The following is a 20,335-nucleotide window of genomic DNA, read 5'->3' as shown; positions in this document are numbered from 1 at the left end:
CCAGACATGGTACTTTACTTACCATATCAGATGTAAAGTACCAGATATGGTACTTTACGTGGGCTTTATCAAGTCGAATTTGTGTAAGGTGATTAGATATAAAAATTAGCTGTTAAATGAGTCCTTAAACAACTCTATATGGTGTTCCATTGCCCCGCTAGCGACGAAGAAGCAAAAGGAAGCAGAAGAAGAAAAAAAGAGGACACATAGGTGCTACCCATGCAAAAAAAGTGACTTTCCTTGTTGTTCAAGGTTTTTGAGGGGGGGGGGCTCTTCAGGCTCTTTCCCAAAATTCCTTTAAATTTGTTTGCAAAATAACATTTGACTATTACGATTGACCTAATAATAGTTACAATCCTTAATCAGCTACAAATGGTAATTTTTTCTCACTAGGCATTTTTAAACTTTTGGTTACTATGTGCCATGGTTTGCTCTTTACTAGGGTGCAGCTATTGCTGCATCCATGATTATTTTGTCTGCTTCCTTTTATTTATTGTACCATGTCTTTTTTTTAGCTGAAGTGTTAGACGAATTGTACCTACCTCTAGTATTTTTTTCAGTAAAGTGCAAATTATGTAAAGTGCTCTGATGGGGTTATCATCCTAAAACACCTAATTTCCAGAACTTTCGACCCCGGCGAATAAAATGGATGTCTCAAAATTTTGCTTATTTGTGTTTGGTGAAATGTTGGGCATGGGATGGGAGTGTGTTACTTTACGATCACTTTTGAATATTAAAAGGGCTCTAGCCCATTCAATTTTAAATCGAATGAGCCCTATTCGAAGTTTCTACGACAGCGCTTTCTATAAAAAAATTTATATGCACCATGGGCATTACTTACAACCCTTTCCAAGGAGGAGGGGGGTGTAGGGTTTGTCATCCTTAAACACCTAAGTTCCGAAATTTTCAACTATGTTGAGTAAAATGGTAATCTAAAAATTTTGATTGGATGTGTTTGGGAAAAGGTGGGCATGAGAGGGGGGTTAGTTGCTCTCAAATCACTTTCGAGACTATTAAAAAGGACACAAGCACTTTGAATTTCCAATCCCCCCCCATATGGGCATAACTTAATTTCCAATATGCCCCCAGGGCATAAAATAAAACCTGTTCCATGAAGGATGTGGGTGTGGAGGGGTTGTCATCCTTAAAGACCTAATTTCCAAAACTTTCAACTACGTTGAATAAAATGGCTATCTAAAAATTTTGATTGGATGTGTTTGGGAAAAGGTGGGCATGAGAGGGGGGTTAGTTGCTCTCAAATCACTTTCGAGACTATTAAAAAGGACACAAGCACTTTGAATTTCCAATCGAATGATTCCTTTTTCAATTTTCTACGACAAAGATTTCAAATAAAACTTAAATGCCCCCAGGGAATAATTTACAACCCTTGCCCTGAAGACTGTGGGGGAGTGTTCTAATCAAAGGTATAATTTCCTGAACTTTAAACTGCGTGGAACAAAATAGCTATCTCAAAATTTTGATTGGATGTTTTTGGGGAAATGGTGGCTGTTTTTGGGGCACAAAATGACTATCTTAAAGTTTTGATTGGATGTGTTTGGGGAAAAGGTGTGCGTGAGAGGGGGGTTGGTTGCCCTTCCATCACTTTCGACTATTAAAAAGGGCACTAGACCTTTGAATTTCCCATCGAATGAGCCTTTTTTGAAGTTTCTACGACAAAGCTTTCTATAAAAACCTTATATGCCCCCAGGGCATAACTCACAACCCTTGCCCTGAGGGCTGTGGGGGAGTGTCCTGCTCAAAAACATATTTGCTATGTGGAAATCAATTACACTGAGCGCAATGTCTGTCTAAAAATTTTGATTGGATGTGTTTGGGGGGAAGGTGGGCGTGAGAGGGGGTTTAGTTGCCCTCAAATCACTTTCGGCTATTAAAAAGGGCACTAGAACTTTGAATTTCCAATCAAATGAGCCCTTTTTGAAGTTTCTACGACAAGGATTTCAATAAAAATTTAAATGCCCCCAGGGCATAACTTATAACCCTTGCCCTAAAGACTGTGGGGGGAGTGCCCTGCTCAAAGATATAATTTCCTGAACTTTAAACTGCGAGGAACAAAAAGGCTATCTTAAAATTTTGATTGAATGAGTTTGGGGAAATGATGAACGTGGAAGGGGTTTTATTTGCCTTTCAATTACTCTCGACAATTAACAAGAGACCTAGCCATTTCAATTTCCAATCTAATGAGCCCTTTTTGAAGTTTCTACGATAACGCGTTCTGTAAAAACCTTATATGCCCCCAGGGCATAACTTACAACCCTTGCCCTGAGGGCTGTGGGGGAGTGTCCTCCTCAAAAACACAATTTCTGGAACTTTCAACTACGTTGAACAAAATGGCTCTCTCAGAATTTTTATTGTATGTTTTGGAGAAAATGGTGGGCTTGAGAGGGGGTTTAGTTGCCCTCCAATCCCATCCGACTATTAAAAAGAGCACTTGCCCTTTGCATTTCCAATCGACTGAGCCTTTTTTTGAAGTTTCTACGAGAAAACTTTCTATAAAAACCCGATATGCATCAAGGACATAACTTACAACCCTTGCCCTGTGGGCTGTGGGGAAGTATCCTCCTCAAAAACATAATTTCTATCTGGAAATCAACTACGCTGAACAAAATGTCTATCTCAAAATTTTGATTGGATGTGTTTGGGGAAATGGTGGGCGTGGAAGGGGTGTCAGTTGCCTTCCAATAACTTTCGACTATGAAAAAGGGCACAAGCCACTCCGATTTTCAATTGAATGAGCCCTTTTTCGAAGTTTCTACGACAACTTCTTCGATACGAAGTGCCCTGGTCTAAAGGAAAAAAAAAGATAATAAATTGTGCCAACATCGTTCTTATATGCCCCAGGGCATAAATTAAAACCCTTGCCCTGAGGGTTGTGGAGGAGTGACCTCCTCAAAAACACATTTTCTATCTGGAAATCAACTACGGTGAACAAAATGGCTATCTTCAATTTTTTATTGGATGTGTTTCGGGAAAGGTTGGGCGTGGCAGGGGTGTTAGTTGCCTTCCAATCACTTTCGAATATTAAAAAGGGCACAAGCCACTCCAATTTCCAATTGATTGAGCCCTTTTCGAAGTTTCTACGACCACTTCTTCGATACGAAGTGTCCTGGTCTAAAGGAAGAAAAAGATAATATATTGTGCCAACATCGTTCTTATATGCCCCCAGGGCATAAATTAAAACCCTTGCTCTGAGGGTTGTGGAGGAGTGACCTCCTCAAAAACATATTTTTTATTTGGAAATCAACTACGGTGAACAAAATGGCTATCTTAAAATTTTATTGGATGTGTTTCGGAAAAAGGTGGGCGTGGAAGGGGTGTTAGTTGCCTTCCAATCAATTTTGACTATTAAAAAGGGCACAAGCCACTCCAATTTCTAATTGATTGAGCCCTTTTCGAAGTTTCTACGACAACTTCTTCGATACAAAGTGCCTAAAGGAAAAAAATAAGGAAAAAATAAAAAAAATAATAAATAATACATTGTGCCAAAATCGTTCTTATATATCCCCAGGGCATAGCTTAAAACCCTTGCCTTAAGGGTTGTGGGGGAGTGACTTCCTCAGAAATATATTTTCTATCTGGAAATCAACTACGCTGAAAAAAATGGCTATCTCAAAATTTTGATTGGATGTGTTTGGGGGAATGATGGGCGTGGGGGGGGGGGGCTAGTGGCTCTCTAATCACTTTTGACTATTAAAATGGGCACTGGCCACTCCAATTTCCAATCGAATGAGCTCTTTTCGAAGCTTCTACGACAACTCCTTCGATACGAAGTGCCCTGGTCTAAGACAAAGAAAATAAATATATTATACATTGTGCCAACATAGTTCTTTACTTAGGCAGCGCTATTGCGCTACCTATGATATAGATATAAGATAATTTAGGGGTCTTGTTGCTTTGTTGGTTTTAACCTAAGTAATTAACTCTATTTTGATACCAAGTTTTGATACCAATAAATACATCAAAAGAATCATATTTTAATGCTGATTTCAAATATATAAGTCTCCTCATGTTTAGTCTTACCCATCAAAAGTTACGCGCCTGAAAAAATTTGCCTTATTTTCGAAAAAAGATCAAATACCCTCTAAACGTCATAGAACACACCATCAGATTCAGCTTATCAGAGTACACTGCTATAGAAGTTTCAAGCTCCTATCTGCAAAAATTTGGAATTTTGTATTTTTTGCCAGTAAGATCATGGAAGTTCTAGTGCCCTTTTTAAGTGTACAAAAAAATGGAGGGCAACTAGGCCACCTCCCACGCTTATTTTTTCCCAAAGTCACCCGATCAAAATTTTGAGATATCCATTTTGTTCACCATGGTCGAAAAATACAATAACTATGTCTTTGAAGATGACTTAATCCCCCACAGTCCCCGAGGGAAGGTCTGCAAGTTATGAATTTGCCCAGTGTGTACATATAGTATTGGTTATTGGAAAGTATACAGAAGTTTTCAGGGGGGATTTTTTCTTGTAGTTGTGGGGGTCGGGGGTTACGTGGGAGGATCTTTTCATGGGGGAAGGGAAATTGCTATGAAGGGGACGTCGGATTTTCCAGCATTATTTAAAAGAACGATCAGAAATTAAAAAATACAAAAAAAACCATTTTTTTCAACTGAAAGTAAGGAGCAACATAAAAACTTTAAACGAACAGAAATTATTACGTATATGATTGGGTTCGCCCCCTAGTCATTTCCTCGCTCTTTACGCTAAAGTTTTTTTTTGTACTTTCTTCAGAGCTATTTATTCTAATTAACAGCCTTTGTGATTAAGGGGTCATTCTTAAAGAATTGGTACAAAATTTGAACTTTAGCGTAAAGAGCGAGGTATTGACTAGGGGGCGAACCCCCCAATATACGTAATAAAAATATACGAGCATAGAAGTTCGTTACGTAAGTTAATTCGTAAGTTACGTCAGAACAAAATTTCGAGAAAGCCATTTAGCTAAAAAAAAGTAATATGCAAATTTCGTTTGAATTGTTCATGTATGGTGAGCCAAAAACCAAAGCTGCATTAATTCAAAAACGTTCAGAAATTAAGTAAAAAAAACTTAAAACGAACATAAATTATTCCGTATATGAAAGGGGCTGTCCCCTTCTCAACGCCTCGCTCTTCACGCTAAAGTTTGACTCTGTCTCACAACTTAATTTTTTAAAACAATACAAAACTTTAGCGTAAAGAGCGGGGCGTTGAGGAGGGGACAGCCCTTTTCATATATGGAATAATTTCTGTTTGTTTGAAGTTTTAATGTCGCTCCCTACTTTCAGGTAAAAAAAACGTGTTTTTTTATTTAATCAAACTAAAATCGAAGTAAATTTTCAGGCTTATGCCGGCAAATAGCGGTCTTCAGCGGCGAAAAGATTTATGACGTTTGTAAAAAAAACAATAAAAAAAAACACCAGTCGTTAGATGGTGCTAATGTTCATTCAACACCAGCGTCAGTTTCTCATAATCTTTATCGCATTTGAATTACTAGCTTATTCGTGTCAGATCTCAAAAATATTGGGGAAGATTCATAAGAGGAAAACTGAACCGTGGTCCGATTCCCTATTCAAAGTTGAATAAGACCAACAATGTATTCAGTGAATTTCTAAACGTCAGTTATAAGCGTTTACAAACGTCAGGTTGAGCATTCCCATTCTCCTTGACGTTAAATGAAATTGCAGGAAAACGAGGTGGTTTTGGACCTGCGAGAAAACGGAAGGGAAATGAAAATAATTCGGCTCAGCCGTCCTCAGTGCAACAATGAAAGAGAGACAATTTAAAAAAAAACCTTCCCACTTGAACGGTAAACAGCAAAAGGTTGAGCGAAGTTCTCAGTCGAAGTTAATGGATATCCCTTCTTTTTTCACTGGTTGTAAAGCCTTGTTTTCTCACAATTTCTCGTATTGTCATGCTTAGTGAGTTTGACCGTAGAAATTATTTACTCATTGATGCCTTCAAAGAGTAGACCAACCATCTAGGGCCAAACAACAAGGAGGTCGTCCCCGAATGGGTTCAGAGGAAGTTGTAAGGAAAGATTTGAGGTAAATGGGAACTTCTTGAAAGGGTGTAAAGAGGGAGTATAGACTTTGATAGAATAATCTATCGAAGATATTCAATCTTTTTGATTGAATAGACTTTGATAGGGGAGGAGCGTGCATTGCTGTATTGACCTCAGGTGGTGCTGCAGTGAGTTGTTAGTAGTAGTAGTTTGATGTATATGTGGAATTTGAGTCGGATGCTCTAGAAAGACTGGAGTCGACCAATTTTTAATTAACTCCAAATAATATTAACTCTTAATCCTATTAATAAGAATTAATAGCTTTTGTTAAAAACTAATGAGGGAAAGCCAACGCTGATTCTATAATATCTCCGATTAACAAGTTAGTGTTTTTGCAATTTTTATTTTTGCTTCATTCTTTAAGGAGTTATGTCAACTCTTCTGGACCAGCTTTCAGCCTTCATTCGGACATTGTACTGCCGTATATTTACAAATATGGGTCAAAAGAACAGATTGAGCGGCTTATCCCAGATCTTGTTTCTGGGAAAAAAATCAGTGCTATAGCAATGACAGAGCCAGAAGCTGGAAGGTAAGCTTTTCTTTAAATTCAGCTAGAATAATTTTATCGACATGTCTTATGAGCTTCGGGGAGGGGTAAATGCTTTTGTCTGGGGCATCAAAGGGACTAATTTTTACATACGAAAATTTAGTTTCCATTAATCTGTCTAAACTTAGTTTATTCTTGAAGAATTATATCCGAAATTTTCATTATTCCTTTTTTCCACTATGCAGAAAACATGCTTGTGTGATTTTTTCCGTAGTTTTAAATACTTTCGTGCAATTACTGTGCTGCTCTGATAAATTAACCTTCCCCAAAAATATGGACTCCATCACAAACACAAAATGCTCATTTCCTCTTTTTGCCTTTTATTTTGAAACCCCTCCCCTTACTCCCCTTACTTTGAAATAGTAAGAATCCTCGAAATAAATTCTCGCGTTCGTCCCTAGGTCTGGCCCGCAGTAAAAAAAAGTTCGAGAAACATCTACACTGTAGTTTAGTGCACACTGTACTATAGCGCTATACATTTCTCAGCACTAAACTAGACGCTATACTGATTACTGTAGCAAATGATATTTAGCTCGAAAATGTAATTTAAGGAGAGCCAGGGGATACTTTGTTATAGTTCTTTGCTTCTGATTTTAGACCTTCTATCACCTCCTACAGTCACTCCACCTTCATAAACGTAACTAAAACGAAGTAATAAGTGAGGGTACCGATAATGGAACTTGTTACGGGGGCCCAGTATAGTATCTCAACGGCTTTTGGTACATCCTATATAGCCCTTATCAAAATCAAATGCAACAAAACGTGACGGGACGTAATATCTATAAGGCTGGTTTGAAGAACCCCTCACCTGTCTCTTCAGGACAATTTTAAGATTTAGCTCTAAAACGCAGTTGTGTGTCATTTCCCCTCTTTTTTTGGAACAAATGGCTCCCTTCGCCAATAGATAGCGGGCTCCAAAAATGGAAGTTGAAAACTATATCAAAATCTACTTTCATGCTGATTCCAAATTCAGAGTTCGGAGTTATATATTAAAATTTATTATCATAAAAGACCACATAATTTTAGAAAAGGGGAAAGCCCACTTACCAAAAGGGGTGTGGTCTGCATGATAATTGCTTCATCAACCTCATGATATCGAGAACCCTAGGAATAAACTTCCCTGGGCTCTCGATATCATGATTTCCTTTCCTTTTCAATTACGAAATGTTGTCTTCTTCCTCGTAGTGATACACACGGGATCATCGGGTATATAGATTGGGTTTTTTTTTTGTTTTTTTTTTTCTTGTGATCATCGTATCAAAGGGGCAATTGCAAAAAATTATGTCCTTAATAATCTTCAAGATCCTACACACCTCCACATGATCCCAATATTTAAAGCATTTTACCCCTTCAAAACTCCTACATGCATAGCATTTTACCAATTTTGATTCAGTCAGTGGTAAGCATCCTCTAGCGGCGCAGTGGGCTTGATCTCTGCTTGGTAATGCTTAACCTGGAGTTAGAATGCAGCTCCAGCACCCTGCTGCAGGGACCGGAATTTGATTGCTCTGGCACCCTGCTGCGCGGACCGGAATTTGATTGCTCCAGCACCCTGCTGCAGGGGTTGAGATTTGATTGTTCCAGTACCCTGCTGCAGGGATCGGAATTTGATTGCTCCGGCACCCTGCTCCAGGGAACGGAATTTGATTGCTCCAGCACCCTGCTGCAGGGACCAGAATTTGATTGCTCCAGCACGCTGCTGCAAGGACCGGAATTTGATTGCTCCAGCACTCTGTTGCAGGAACTGGAATTTGATTGCCCCAGCACCCTGCTGTAGGGGCTGGAATTTGATTGCTCCAGCACCCTGCTGCAGGGACCGGAATTTGATTGCTTCAGCACTCTGCTGCAGGAACTGGAATTTGATGGCCCCAGCACCCTGCTGCAGGGGCTGGAATTTGATTGCTCCAGCACCCTGCTGCAGGGACCGGAATTTGATTGCTCCAGCACTCTGCTGCAGGGACCGGAATTTGATTCCAATGACAAGATTATGTGAAAGTGAAAGTGTCTCCATAATTATCCAGACAAGAAGTCAATGGTAAAGAAAAGTCAGTCAGTGGCCAATTCAAATAAGTGGCCAAGTCAGTGGCCAATTCAAATAAAAGAATCCACCTAGTCTCAGCTCTACTTGGCTAAGGGTCCAAGATTTGGCCACGTCAGTGGCCAATTCAAATAAAAGAATCCACCTAGTCTCAGCTCTATTTGGCTAAGGGTCCAAGATTTGGCCAAGTCAGTGGCCAATTCAAATAAAAGAATCCACCTAGTATCAGCTCTATTTGGCTAAGGGTCCAAGATTTGGCCAAGTCAGTGGCCAATTCAAATAAAAGAATCCACCTAGTCTCAGCTCTATTTGGCTAAGGGTCCAAGATTTGGCCAAGTCAGTGGTCAATTCAAATAAAAGAATCCACCTAGTCTCAGCTCTATTTGGCTAAGGGTCCAAGATTTGGCCAAGTCAGTGGCCAATTCAAATAAAAGAATCCACCTAGTCTCAGCTCTATTTGGCTAAGGGTCCAAGATTTGGCCAAGTCAGTGGCCAATTCAAATAAAAGAATCCACCTAGTCTCAGCTCTATTTGGCTAAGGGTCCAAGATTTGGGAAGGTCTCATTTTTCCGCAGTTTTCCTAACAGGGATCTGCCAACAAGGCTGTTACAAACAAGGTGCAGCAAGATTATGCACTTCTTAAAAACTAGTCTAGGGTAAAACGATGCTTCCTGGACAAATTTTTTTGGCACTGCTAAGAAAGTAGTAGACCAAGATATATGAGACTTTTGAAAATCAGCCCGTATGTCAATTTTTGGAAGTCTCTGAAAGCTTCGTTAATCTAGCTCAAATACTTCCTTTTAAATATATATAAAAACATCTTTTCAAGCAATTTCTTTTAAGTAAATTGAAAATGGGCAAAGTCTGAAGACTAGCTATGTATAGACTTTGGCATACTGTCTGTTATTGCTTACTGAAATAAACGAGAAGTTATATGCTGAAAGAAATATCCTGATAAGATATCAGCTCTAGAATCAATTGGCCTAGGCTACTATCTAATTACCTACTGAAATTCTAAACTAACTCGCTATATTTGGACGTTCTATATTTTAAAATATCATATAAGCCCCAGCACTTGATTTATACATAATTTGCTCGCCTGGACACACTGTCTATTGGCATAGAGGATAGCTTAGCTTCTAAAAGAACAATCATAGGTCCTGCAGTGGCATAGTGGGTTTGATCTCAGCTTGGTAATACGGGACCCGCAGTTCAAAATCAGGTGTAGCAACACACTATAGGGCTTAGAATTTGATTCTAATGATGCGATTATACGAGTGTCTCCATACTAACCCAACACAAAAAAGAAGTAAAACTATCCTAGACTAACTCAAAACGCATCGGATGGACCTCAAGAGGCCACTAAAAATTTGATTCCTGGAATTTTGCATTAATTCATTCATAATAATAGAAATAGCCTGTCTAAAGCAATATAAACTCTCTTTAATATTTCAAAGAAGGTAGTTGAGTTATGAAAAAAAAATCCAGATAGAGAATCGGTTTTTTAGGTCAACAAAAATACTGTACGAATTAAATAAATATTTCGGAACTGCGACTGCCTCCGTTCTTCTGTGCTACAAGAGAAAGTTAGAAGGGAAAACGTTCACATTTCTTGGATTGAAAATACTCGGTTAAAAAACAAACTGATAAAACAAACAACTCGGAAAGCCAACAGAAAACACAAGAGAAAACCAAAATTGGAAGAATTGAAGAAAAAAACCTAAAATCCAAACAAACGCAAAGAACCGAGAAAAATAACAAAGAAGTGAAACGCAAAAAATAGTTGACTTAAAAATTTAAAAAGCCTCCCCCCTTCGGAAAAAACTAATTTCTAGACTGAGCCAATCATCAATAACTACAATTAACAAAAATCGAGGTTACTCGCCGGCTCGCTCTTGAAATTAGTTTTTTTTTTTTTTTTTTGGTTTTCCGCGTTTGTTTGGTTTTTAGGCAATTTTGTTGTTTTTTTCTGTTGTCTTTCCAAATTTTTCGTTTTTTGTTTGTTTCTTTGCTTCCGACTTTAAAGTGAAGTGGGAAATCGAGCCAAACGTTTAGACCAATCTAAGTCTTGGGCTGGGTTAGCTAGGGGCTCAAAAACCCTACGGCAGTGCTCTTCGATATGCTGAGTTTGATGGTGTTGCTTTCATATAGATTACTCCCCTTTTTTGAAGGCATTTTTCCCGTTTTTTGAAAATCCGGCTAATTTACACAGGCTCGTAAGTTTCTGTTGGTAGCTTTAAAATTAATGAATCTTACATATTTAGACACTATAAAGAATAAGATTTAAAAAAATATTATTTGTCAGAATTTCTTCGGCAGAGAAAAAATTGAAAAACTATGTTTATTAATTACGAGCTAAAACTTTGAACGAACTTATCTCACTGAAGTTAATATCACCTTTGGAGTAATTCTGCCTATTAAGTCTAGAACTTCTTACTAGGTAGTCTATCTCCTGCTCGCATATGCCTGCGCCTGCTGATCCAGAGCATTCCAAACTGCTAAGCTTATAACCAGAATATGTAAAAGCCCCGCTTTCATTCTCCACAGTTCACCATGGGAATGATGGACCAGGCTTGCCACCCTGACAATGTTAACTTCATTGGCTCTTACTTCATTAATTACTTGATTATTTAGGTTGTTTTACGTCTATTCATTTGTTTAATGTTTTTATTTTAGTGATCTACAGGGGATTAAAACATTTGCCAAGAAAGATGGAAGTGACTACATTTTGAACGGATCTAAGGTAATCTCTTTGATTTTAGACTTTTTCCAAAGCATTCGTATTGCTACCCAAAATGCTTTTCGAAGCAATAAATGCTTTGGACCTGGGAGTCAGAACCAACCGGACAGATTAGTTTTAAAAATTTTGTCCCTCAGAAACTCCTCTATCCCGTTCCCAACTCCTTGAAACTTCACTATTTTTAAATTTTACACAGAGAACCTAATCAGGTTTTAGAAGGTGAGGCTTTTCAAATCAATTAAAAGGTTAAAGTGAACATATTAGGCTATTGGTTCAGTATTTAAGTCTATTGAGTCTGCAATACTTCGAAGCACAAATATCAGATCATAGATGAAACTCAATATTTTTTCAGTTCCATGGGTCAAGTTCTAGTTTACCATTGGTTGAAATATTTCAGTAGTTGCTGAGAGGCTTTAAAGGGTCTATTTCCTTTCATAACTATTGAAAAGTAAATCCTACCATTGTTCTGTCGAAAATGTTTTGTGTTAATTATTAATTACGTTGATTGATCAGTTGAATACGAATTAAGTACGAATGATTTAATTACTGTAATATCATAAATCGTAATTTCCTAAATTGTAATAGTGTACAATTATCATATTAATTGTAGAAGATTGACCAAAGAATATTTCGTTAGTCTTCAGTAGTGACCAAAAGTGACGGCTTTAATTTGATCACTGAATTCAGCAGCATTTTATCTCTAAATCTCCTTTTTTTCTGGAGATGGTTAAAATTCATATCGAACACCCGTTTTTGGGTAATCTATTTCCCCACGCGTGCCTATGGAATTTCCAGTTCTCATAAATGTCTATAGAAAATACGACGTGCTCGAAGTCTTCACTTATTGGGAGAGATTTGAAGGCTGTTTCGGTATTTCCTTTCTCATGAGATTACAATTTGGTACATGCTGAATCTATGAGAGGTTAGCTCACTTGTTCTATGGTAATCCTGTTGTTCTTTCTTTTTCTCTTGACTCCTTTCATTTGTGTACATTTTCTTTGCTTTCATTTTTCTATATTCTTTTCTGATTTCCATATTTGCTGAACAGACACTTTTTGTTATCTTATCAAACTCTTTTGTTGAATAAATGTAAGTTTCGTAAATGTATTGAAAGCCTATGTCAGCGCCTAGGTGCTTTCCGTTCAAACGTTCCGTTTCCATAAATTTTGTGAACATGCCCGGTAGTTTACACCATAAGCATGGGAAATTTTTTTTTTGGGGGGGGGGGGGAGGGGGTATAAGTAGATAGGGAAAATTCCTATCAAATTGACGTTTTTGTTTGCACAATATGCGTGGTCCATTCGCGAGGCCAAGGTTACAGGCTTCCGACTCGGCTAAGCAGGGAACATCGCAGATATATATATATATATATATATATATATATATATATATATATATATATATATATATATATATATATATATGTATGTATAGTATTCTCTTTTTTAGTATCAACATTCCATATGTTTGGGGGGCTATTCAGCAAGATTATGTGAAATTATTTTCCTCTCCTTAAAGTGATAATTAACTCTACCTGAAAGAAGCTGTGACCAAAGTAAAGAATTGGCTAACTCTGGAAAACTAAATTAAGCAATTAAAAGGGCAAAATAAATTAAAGGGGCAAAGGGCAAAATAAATTAAGATAATATTATATCAACTGAAAAAAAAGACAATAGCATATCAAAAAGTTACTCAATGCAAATGCTTATCTTAAAATTTTAATAGCCTGAAGAAAGACTACTAGACTGTAAAGGCTGGAAGAAAACCTGAAATTGTTGTCAGGTTCACACAGTTGATGACACAGACATTTGAAAAACTCCTTTCTTCATTAAAAACCGATCTTCAATGAAGAAAAGATTTCTTGATTAATATATCTTTTTATAGTTCGTGTTGGATTAACTTTTGAATCCTCTTAGGTTTATATTACAAATGGATGGAATGCGGATCTTGTTATTGTTGTTGCTGTGACAAATCGTGAGGCCAAGTCGCCTGCACATGGTATTTCTTTGTTTTTGGTTGAAGAAGGCATGCCCGGATTCAAAAAAGGGTGGCTCATGAAAAAGATGGGATTACACTGCTCTGTAAGTTTTCTATCTTATATAAAACAAAATATAGGCTAAGGTCAGTAGGCTGCTTTTTCACCGGCACTATTTTACTGACGTTTTTCTATGGTCATGATGATAAATTGTCGTCAGTTATTGGCTTCATGAGTGATTTGGGCTTGTGTTGGTTGCCGGCAGGTGACGCATTGAGTGCTCCACTGAACACATCCTCTTTAGGGCAGTTCAAAGTTAGATGACAAATGTTGCTTACATAGAAATTGTAAATTTCCAAAAGTAAGTGCCGGTAGCTGATACATTGCCGTATATTGATGTGTGTGTGTGTTTCTGTGCGCTGAAAATACAGCTAAACCATTCAAAGTACAAAAATACAATTTTCGTGAATAGTAGATAGAAATATAGTAATGGTCATAAACTACACAAACTAAGACAGACTTCACTTGAAAAGATAATTTTTAAATTGTCTTTGAGTGACGTCATGCGAGGGCTATAAATCTGGGGTTCCGATCATAGCTAGCGAAGTGATTGAAAAAATCCTGCGAGGACTGAAGGTCTGAACTTCAACCAAGCTGAACATTACGCTTGATAATGCTCATCTTTTTTATTTTTTTCACAATTTTTAAGGAGAATAAGAGACGTAAGGGGGAGTGGAGAGGGAGTTCATTTAAAAATATAAAAAAAATCGAGGAACATTGAACCCCTTTGTTTTAGTTTCTTTGTTTCATTCTGTAAATCCAACATTCTTTGTTTGCTTTTCAGAGATAAAGGAAAGGAACTAAAAAAAGGTCCGTCGAAAATTAAAAGGCAAATAACTCCACAATCTCCTCATCTAATGATTAGCGATGCTTCTCCGCTACAAAGGTCCATACACCGACCCTGAGGCAGCTGGGATCGAACCCTGGGCCACGTATCCCCATGCAAAGACCAATACACTCTTCCTCTACAGCAACACTTTTCGGAAAGTAGCATCTTAAATATTTGAAAACATTGAAATGGATTATTGTGGTAAAAAAAAAAGAAGGAAAGAATAAAACACAGTCCTAAATAATTTACTAAAGATACGCCAAAAATGAGTTTCTTCCCATTTAACTTTCCTTCTCATAAAAAGGGAGAATCAAATGAACGATGGGTACTTCAAGCACCGAGGAAAGTGAAAATGAAATCTGATTTTTTGGAGTAGTTACGTTACGTGGAAGCTTGCTCAAAGATTTATCTTTTAAAAAGTAGCAAAAATTGAAAAATTCAATTTTTTAAGGAAAAAGACCCCCGTTTTTGGTATTAACAGTTGCCGAAGTTAAAAAAGAAGCGTGGGCAGAAAATAAGCTAGAGACATATAGCACCCAACAGCTTAAGGCAGTATAGCTTTCCTTTACAGGTGTTGTTGTCTTAGGTAATCAATAATTTGTTACTGTTTTTCGGAACAAAAGTGTTGGCAACCTTAACTTAACTGATTAGTTTTGCCTAGTTATTTTTCGGTTCAACGTGTCAACACTGACGAAAATGTGAAAAATCTTAGAAAATCACGAGTTTCCAGGTACGAATTGACCATAGGTGGCTCGAAGGGGATAAAGAATGTTTTTATTTTGATATCCTTAGTACTTTAAAAATACTACTACTAACAACTCACGGCAGCACCAAGCCACCTGAGGCCAATACAGCTATGAAAGGTTCTCCACCATCCCAATCTGCTCAAAGCCTCGTCGTTTAAACCCTCCTTATAAGTTCCTATTTCTATCAAATCTTTCCTTGCGACATCCTCCCACAGTCCCATCTCATTCGGGGAATACCTGCTTTTCGTTTGCCACTAGATGGTTGGCACACAAGGACAATCTTTGGCAATCTGTCAACCTTAATCCGCAGAATGTATTCTAATCATATCATCCTTTCTCTAATTATACGCCTAGAAAGCAGGTGTGAACGACATTTTTCTGCTTTTAACTTTAAAAATAGAAACTGGACAAAATGTGTTTTGATTTTAAATATTGAATTACGAACTTTTTCGATTAGCCTACGCAAAAATATTTTTATTTTGATGTCCTCGGTACTTCAAAAATATAAGCAAGGCCTGATGCAATTTGGCGTTAGTAATTAATTGATATGATTCATTTTTAGTACCTGATGTATTAATATGATATACTGATGTAATTAATTGAATTACCATCTTGTTTTCTCAAATTTGATTGATTATTCTTAGGACACTGCCGGTTTATTCTTCGAAGATATCAGACTTCCAGCGTCTGCTCTGTTGGGTGAAGAGAATAAAGGTTTTTATTACCTAATGAATGAACTGCCACAGGAACGTTTGAACATTGGAGTGCATGCGCTAGCTCACTGTGAGTGGGCTTTTGAGGAGACAAGGAATTTTGTGACGCAAAGGAAAGCCTTCGGAAAGACCATTGCACAATTACAGGTAATTTAACCCGTTTTTTCTTGCTTCAGTTGAAGTAATAAATTGGCTCTTGTACTGGCATCACCTTTCAGGTTGATACTGGTTTTTGTCAACTTGATTCAATATCACATAAATTACAAGATGTTTTTTATCTTCTTTGTGGATTCTTCTAGACCCACATGTTGGTCTTGAATAACAAGCTCATAGGCTGTTCAAGATCTGTTCATATTAATCTTTTATTTTTGGTCTGTGTGGCAATCTGGTAAATCAAATCGAGTTTTCTTCTTATTCCGCTTTTTGTTATTCCCTAACCTGTTTAGGTTGGAGGGAGGAAGTTTTAGGTGAGCTCTTCGCTGTTTATCAAAACCGTTTTTTGCTGTTTATCAAAACCGCCTTTGAATATTTTTCAGGTTCTTAATGTATTCACTGAAAAATTACGATATGCCAAAATATAGTTTGTGGATGGTTACGATGAGTTGAAGGTTAACATGTGTGCTAATGAAACCTTTTGGAATGTCTACTGGTAAATTGATGTCTTGGCGACCGTGTCTACAATACCGTCTTCCCAATATAGGGGTCTAGCGTATCCTCCCCAGAAACCCCCCCCCCCCATAATTACCCCTGTAAAGTTCACCCCGCAAGTAAAATTGAGCAGCCAAAGGGAAATTAAGACAAATAAAATAAAAAAAAAATGAAGGAAAGAAGTGATTCCCGTATATTCTACCTATATTCCAAAATACATGTAGAATTGTGTAGAATCAAACAGTTCTTGGTAACAAGCTTCAAGTAAGGAGCAACTCGGACCAAATCTCTATAAAAGGGAATTTTGATAGCAATTAATGCATGAAGAAGGGTTTTTTCTGCTGAACCAAATATATAAAGTTCATTAAGTTTAATGTAACACATCCAATGTTACGAGCCTGAGAAAGTTTGTCTGATTTTCGAAAAGTTTGGAAAAACACCCCTAAAAAGGCAAGTAATCTTAATGAAAATGAGACCGTTATATTCAACATATACCGTTATACACAACATATACTCAACATATACATAGACCGTTATATTCAACATATACCGTTATACACAACATATACTCAACGTATACATAGACCGTTATATTCAACATATACCGTTATACACAACATATACTCAACATATACATAGACCGTTATATTCAACATATACCGTTATACACAACATATTCTCAACATATGCATAGACCGTTATATTCAACATATACCGTTATACACAACATATACTCAACATATACATAGACTGTTATATTCAACATATACCGTTATACGCAACATATACTCAACATATGCATAGACCGTTATATTCAACATATACCGTTATACGCAACATATACTCAACATAGACATAGACCGTTATATTCAACATATACCGTTATACACAACATATACTCAACATATACATAGACCGTTATATTCAACATATACTGTTATACACAACATATACTCAACATATGCATAGACCGTTATATTCAACATATACCGTTATACGCAACATATACTCAACATATACATAGACTGTTATATTCAACATATACCGTTATACACAACATATACTCAACATATGCATAGACCGTTATATTCAACATATACCGTTATACTCAACATATACTCAACATATACATAGACCGTTATATTCAACATATACCGTTATACACAACATATACTCAACATATACATAGACCGTTATATTCAACATATACAGTTATACACAACATATATTCAACATATGCATAGACCGTTATATTCAACATATACCGTTATACACAACATATACATAGACCGTTATATTCAACATATTAGAAAGTCATACTGTGGAGGTTTCAAGCTCCTATCTGTGGAAATGCGGAATTTTGCATTTTTCCCAGAAGAAAGATTACCGATCTAGATAAGATATTTATTTCAAAATTTCCTATCACCAGCTTCGAAGGGCCGAATTTGCATTTCGGAGTCATAAAAAACAAAAAAACTCATAAAAAAAGCACAACAACTAAAAAACTGGCAAACAATGCGAAAAACAATAATATCCAATTGGCAAAATCATTCATTAGTCAAAAAGTATTAAGCTGTAAAATGTCAGAATGTTAAAAAGGTAAAAACTGATAAACAAAAAAAGAGAGTTAAATAAAATTTACGCTAAAAGAGGTTTAAAAAAGAACATATAAAATGGGGAGGGAACAAAACAAGCAAGCGAACATATAACTTGGGTATCACCAGTACCGAATAATAAAAAGGAAAACTAGCGGTTTATTTTATCAAATAGTTCGTAGCGACAAACTGTAAGTAAGGAGCGATGCAGCTCAATAATAACCGAAACTCTAAAAAACGGAATTTTGATACCAATAGGTATATAAAAAGAATTGGCTTGTTATGTTGATTCCAAATTTATAAGATTCATTAAGTTTAGCGTTGCGCATCAAAAGCTACAAGCCTGAGAAAAGGCCTTAGGAATAATTCCTAAGACCTTAGGAATTAAGTTTCCTAAAAGTCAAGGAATCTTAATGAAATTCAAACCATCAGATTCAGCGTATTCAAAAACCTTGATGTAGAAGTTCCAAGCCTCCATCTGCGAAAATGTGTAATTTTGTTATTTTTTGCCAAAATAATGATCATGGATTCATGTTTATTTTATTTTTTTTTTCCCAGGGGTGATTGCATTGAACCAATAATTCAATAGTATCGAGAAAGGGCTCATTCTAACGGGAATTAAGAGTTCTAGTGCCCTTTTTAAGTGACCAAAAAGATTGGAGGCTAACTAGCCCCCCTCCCACCAACCTTTTTTTCTAAAAGCCATCGATCACAATTTGGAGATAGTAATTTTGTTCAGCATAGTTGAAAATCCCAGTAACTGTGTCTTTGAGGATAACATACCCCCCCAGTCCCTGGGGAAAGGTTTGTAAGTCAGGAAATTTGCCAATTGTTTAGATATAGTATTTCTTATTAGAAAGTATACAGACATTTTCCGGGGAGAGGGGAGAATTTTCTGCTGGGGAATTTTCTACGGGGATCATTTTCCGTGGTTAGGGAAGTTTTGGGTGGTGAGCTTCCAAAGAAAAATTTTACACTGGGGGAATTTGCCAAGATTGCTATACAAAGTTCTTTTTATTTTTCTTATGTCTGCTTGCCGACTCAATTTTACATGTGGAGATATTAAGGGGAAATGTCTGGGGCAATATTTACCGGGTTGGAAGTATCTAGAGTATTTTTCCGTAGGTAGGGGGATTTTCCACGGGAGAAATTTTCCATGGGGGAGTTTTCCACAGGATAAATTCTCCAGAGAGAATTTTCTGGGGGCGCACCTTTCTACTAGGGGGTGGGGGGTATTTTTGAGAAGAATTTTCCACGAAGGAGGCATTTCCGGCATGATTTTAAAAATAATCAGAAATTAAAGTCTTTCAAATAAAAGTAGGCTAAGAAAAAATTTCCAGCCGGAATCATCCACAAGAAATTTTCCTGGTGGGGTATTATTCATGGGAAGAACTTTGCATGGAGGGATTTTCCGTGGGGGGAAAGAATTTCCCAAAGAGGGAGGAGCCAGATTTCGTGGTATTGTATGAGGAGACAGCCCCCTTATACACATAATAAATAATTTGTTTCATACGATAATATTTTCACATCAGGAGGGTAGTTTCTGGGGGTGAATTTTCCAGAGGAAATTTCACACGGTGGTAAACGTCCCCAAAATTAATGTGCAAATTCCGTTTTAATTGTTCATGTACGGTGAGCCAAATTCGAACTTGTATTAGTTGAAAAACGTTCAGATATTAAGTATAAAAAAAACAAGTTTTATTTAACTGGAAGTAAGGAGCGACATTAAAACTTAAAACAAAAAGAAATTATTCCGTATATGAAAGCGGCAGTCCCCTCCTCAACACCCCGCTCTTTACGCAAAGTTTTTTTATTACTTTAAAAATTAGAGTTGTGACAAAGAGGCAATCTTTAGCGTAAAGAGCGGGGCGTTGAGGAGGAGGCAGCCCCTTTCATATACGGAATAATTTCTGTTCGTTTTAAGTGTTAATTTCGCTCCTTAATTCTAGTTTAAAAAAAAACTTTTTTTTTTTTAATCAGTAATGAAGGGGAAAAGGTTTTTTCATACCTGGAGGTAAAGCAACGGATGGGGGACAAGATGGGAACTGGTTCAGAAACAGCACGTGGCAGGCGGTGTCCGGGTGGGGAGTGTCTTTTGGGGAAAATGTTTTCCGTGCGAGGGTTTGCTAATGCATTTTTTTTATTTTTTTTTTGCAAAACGGAGGCTGTACCTTTCCTGTGCTCAAGTGTTTCCAGCTTGGCCTATTTCAGAAGGAGCGAGTAGTGTACCTTAGATTCTTTGAAAATTGTTCCAGGGCTCTTTTTTAAATGGATTCAATTTTTTCTGATTCTTCACAGGAGATGCCAGGATGCTAAACTGGGCTAGCATATTCAAGATGCGGGCGTGGATATTCCACTTATAAGGATTATCTAGGACCGAGAATCCTA

The 20,335-nt window shown here is 37.1% G+C and overlaps 1 protein-coding gene across 2 annotated transcripts in view; it reads left to right on the top strand.

The window, feature by feature from the left end:
- LOC148948208 (long-chain specific acyl-CoA dehydrogenase, mitochondrial-like) overlaps positions 1 to 20,335 on the top strand; it is a 52,101-nt gene that overhangs the window by 22,164 nt on the left and 9,602 nt on the right. For both annotated transcript variants that reach the window (XM_089094204.1, XM_089094206.1), the window contains 4 exons: positions 6,421 to 6,585; positions 11,318 to 11,384; positions 13,298 to 13,462; positions 15,636 to 15,851. In XM_089094204.1, coding sequence (XP_088950330.1) covers positions 6,421 to 6,585; positions 11,318 to 11,384; positions 13,298 to 13,462; positions 15,636 to 15,851 — 613 coding nt within the window. The remainder of the gene's footprint in view (positions 1 to 6,420; positions 6,586 to 11,317; positions 11,385 to 13,297; positions 13,463 to 15,635; positions 15,852 to 20,335) is intronic.

This window comes from Artemia sp. Qi Xiang Cuo, chromosome 9 (genome assembly GCF_049724085.1).
Source record: "Artemia sp. Qi Xiang Cuo chromosome 9, ASM4972408v1, whole genome shotgun sequence".
Lineage (NCBI taxonomy): Eukaryota > Metazoa > Arthropoda > Branchiopoda > Anostraca > Artemiidae > Artemia > Artemia sp. Qi Xiang Cuo.
This window is presented reverse-complemented; position numbering and strand designations above follow the sequence as displayed.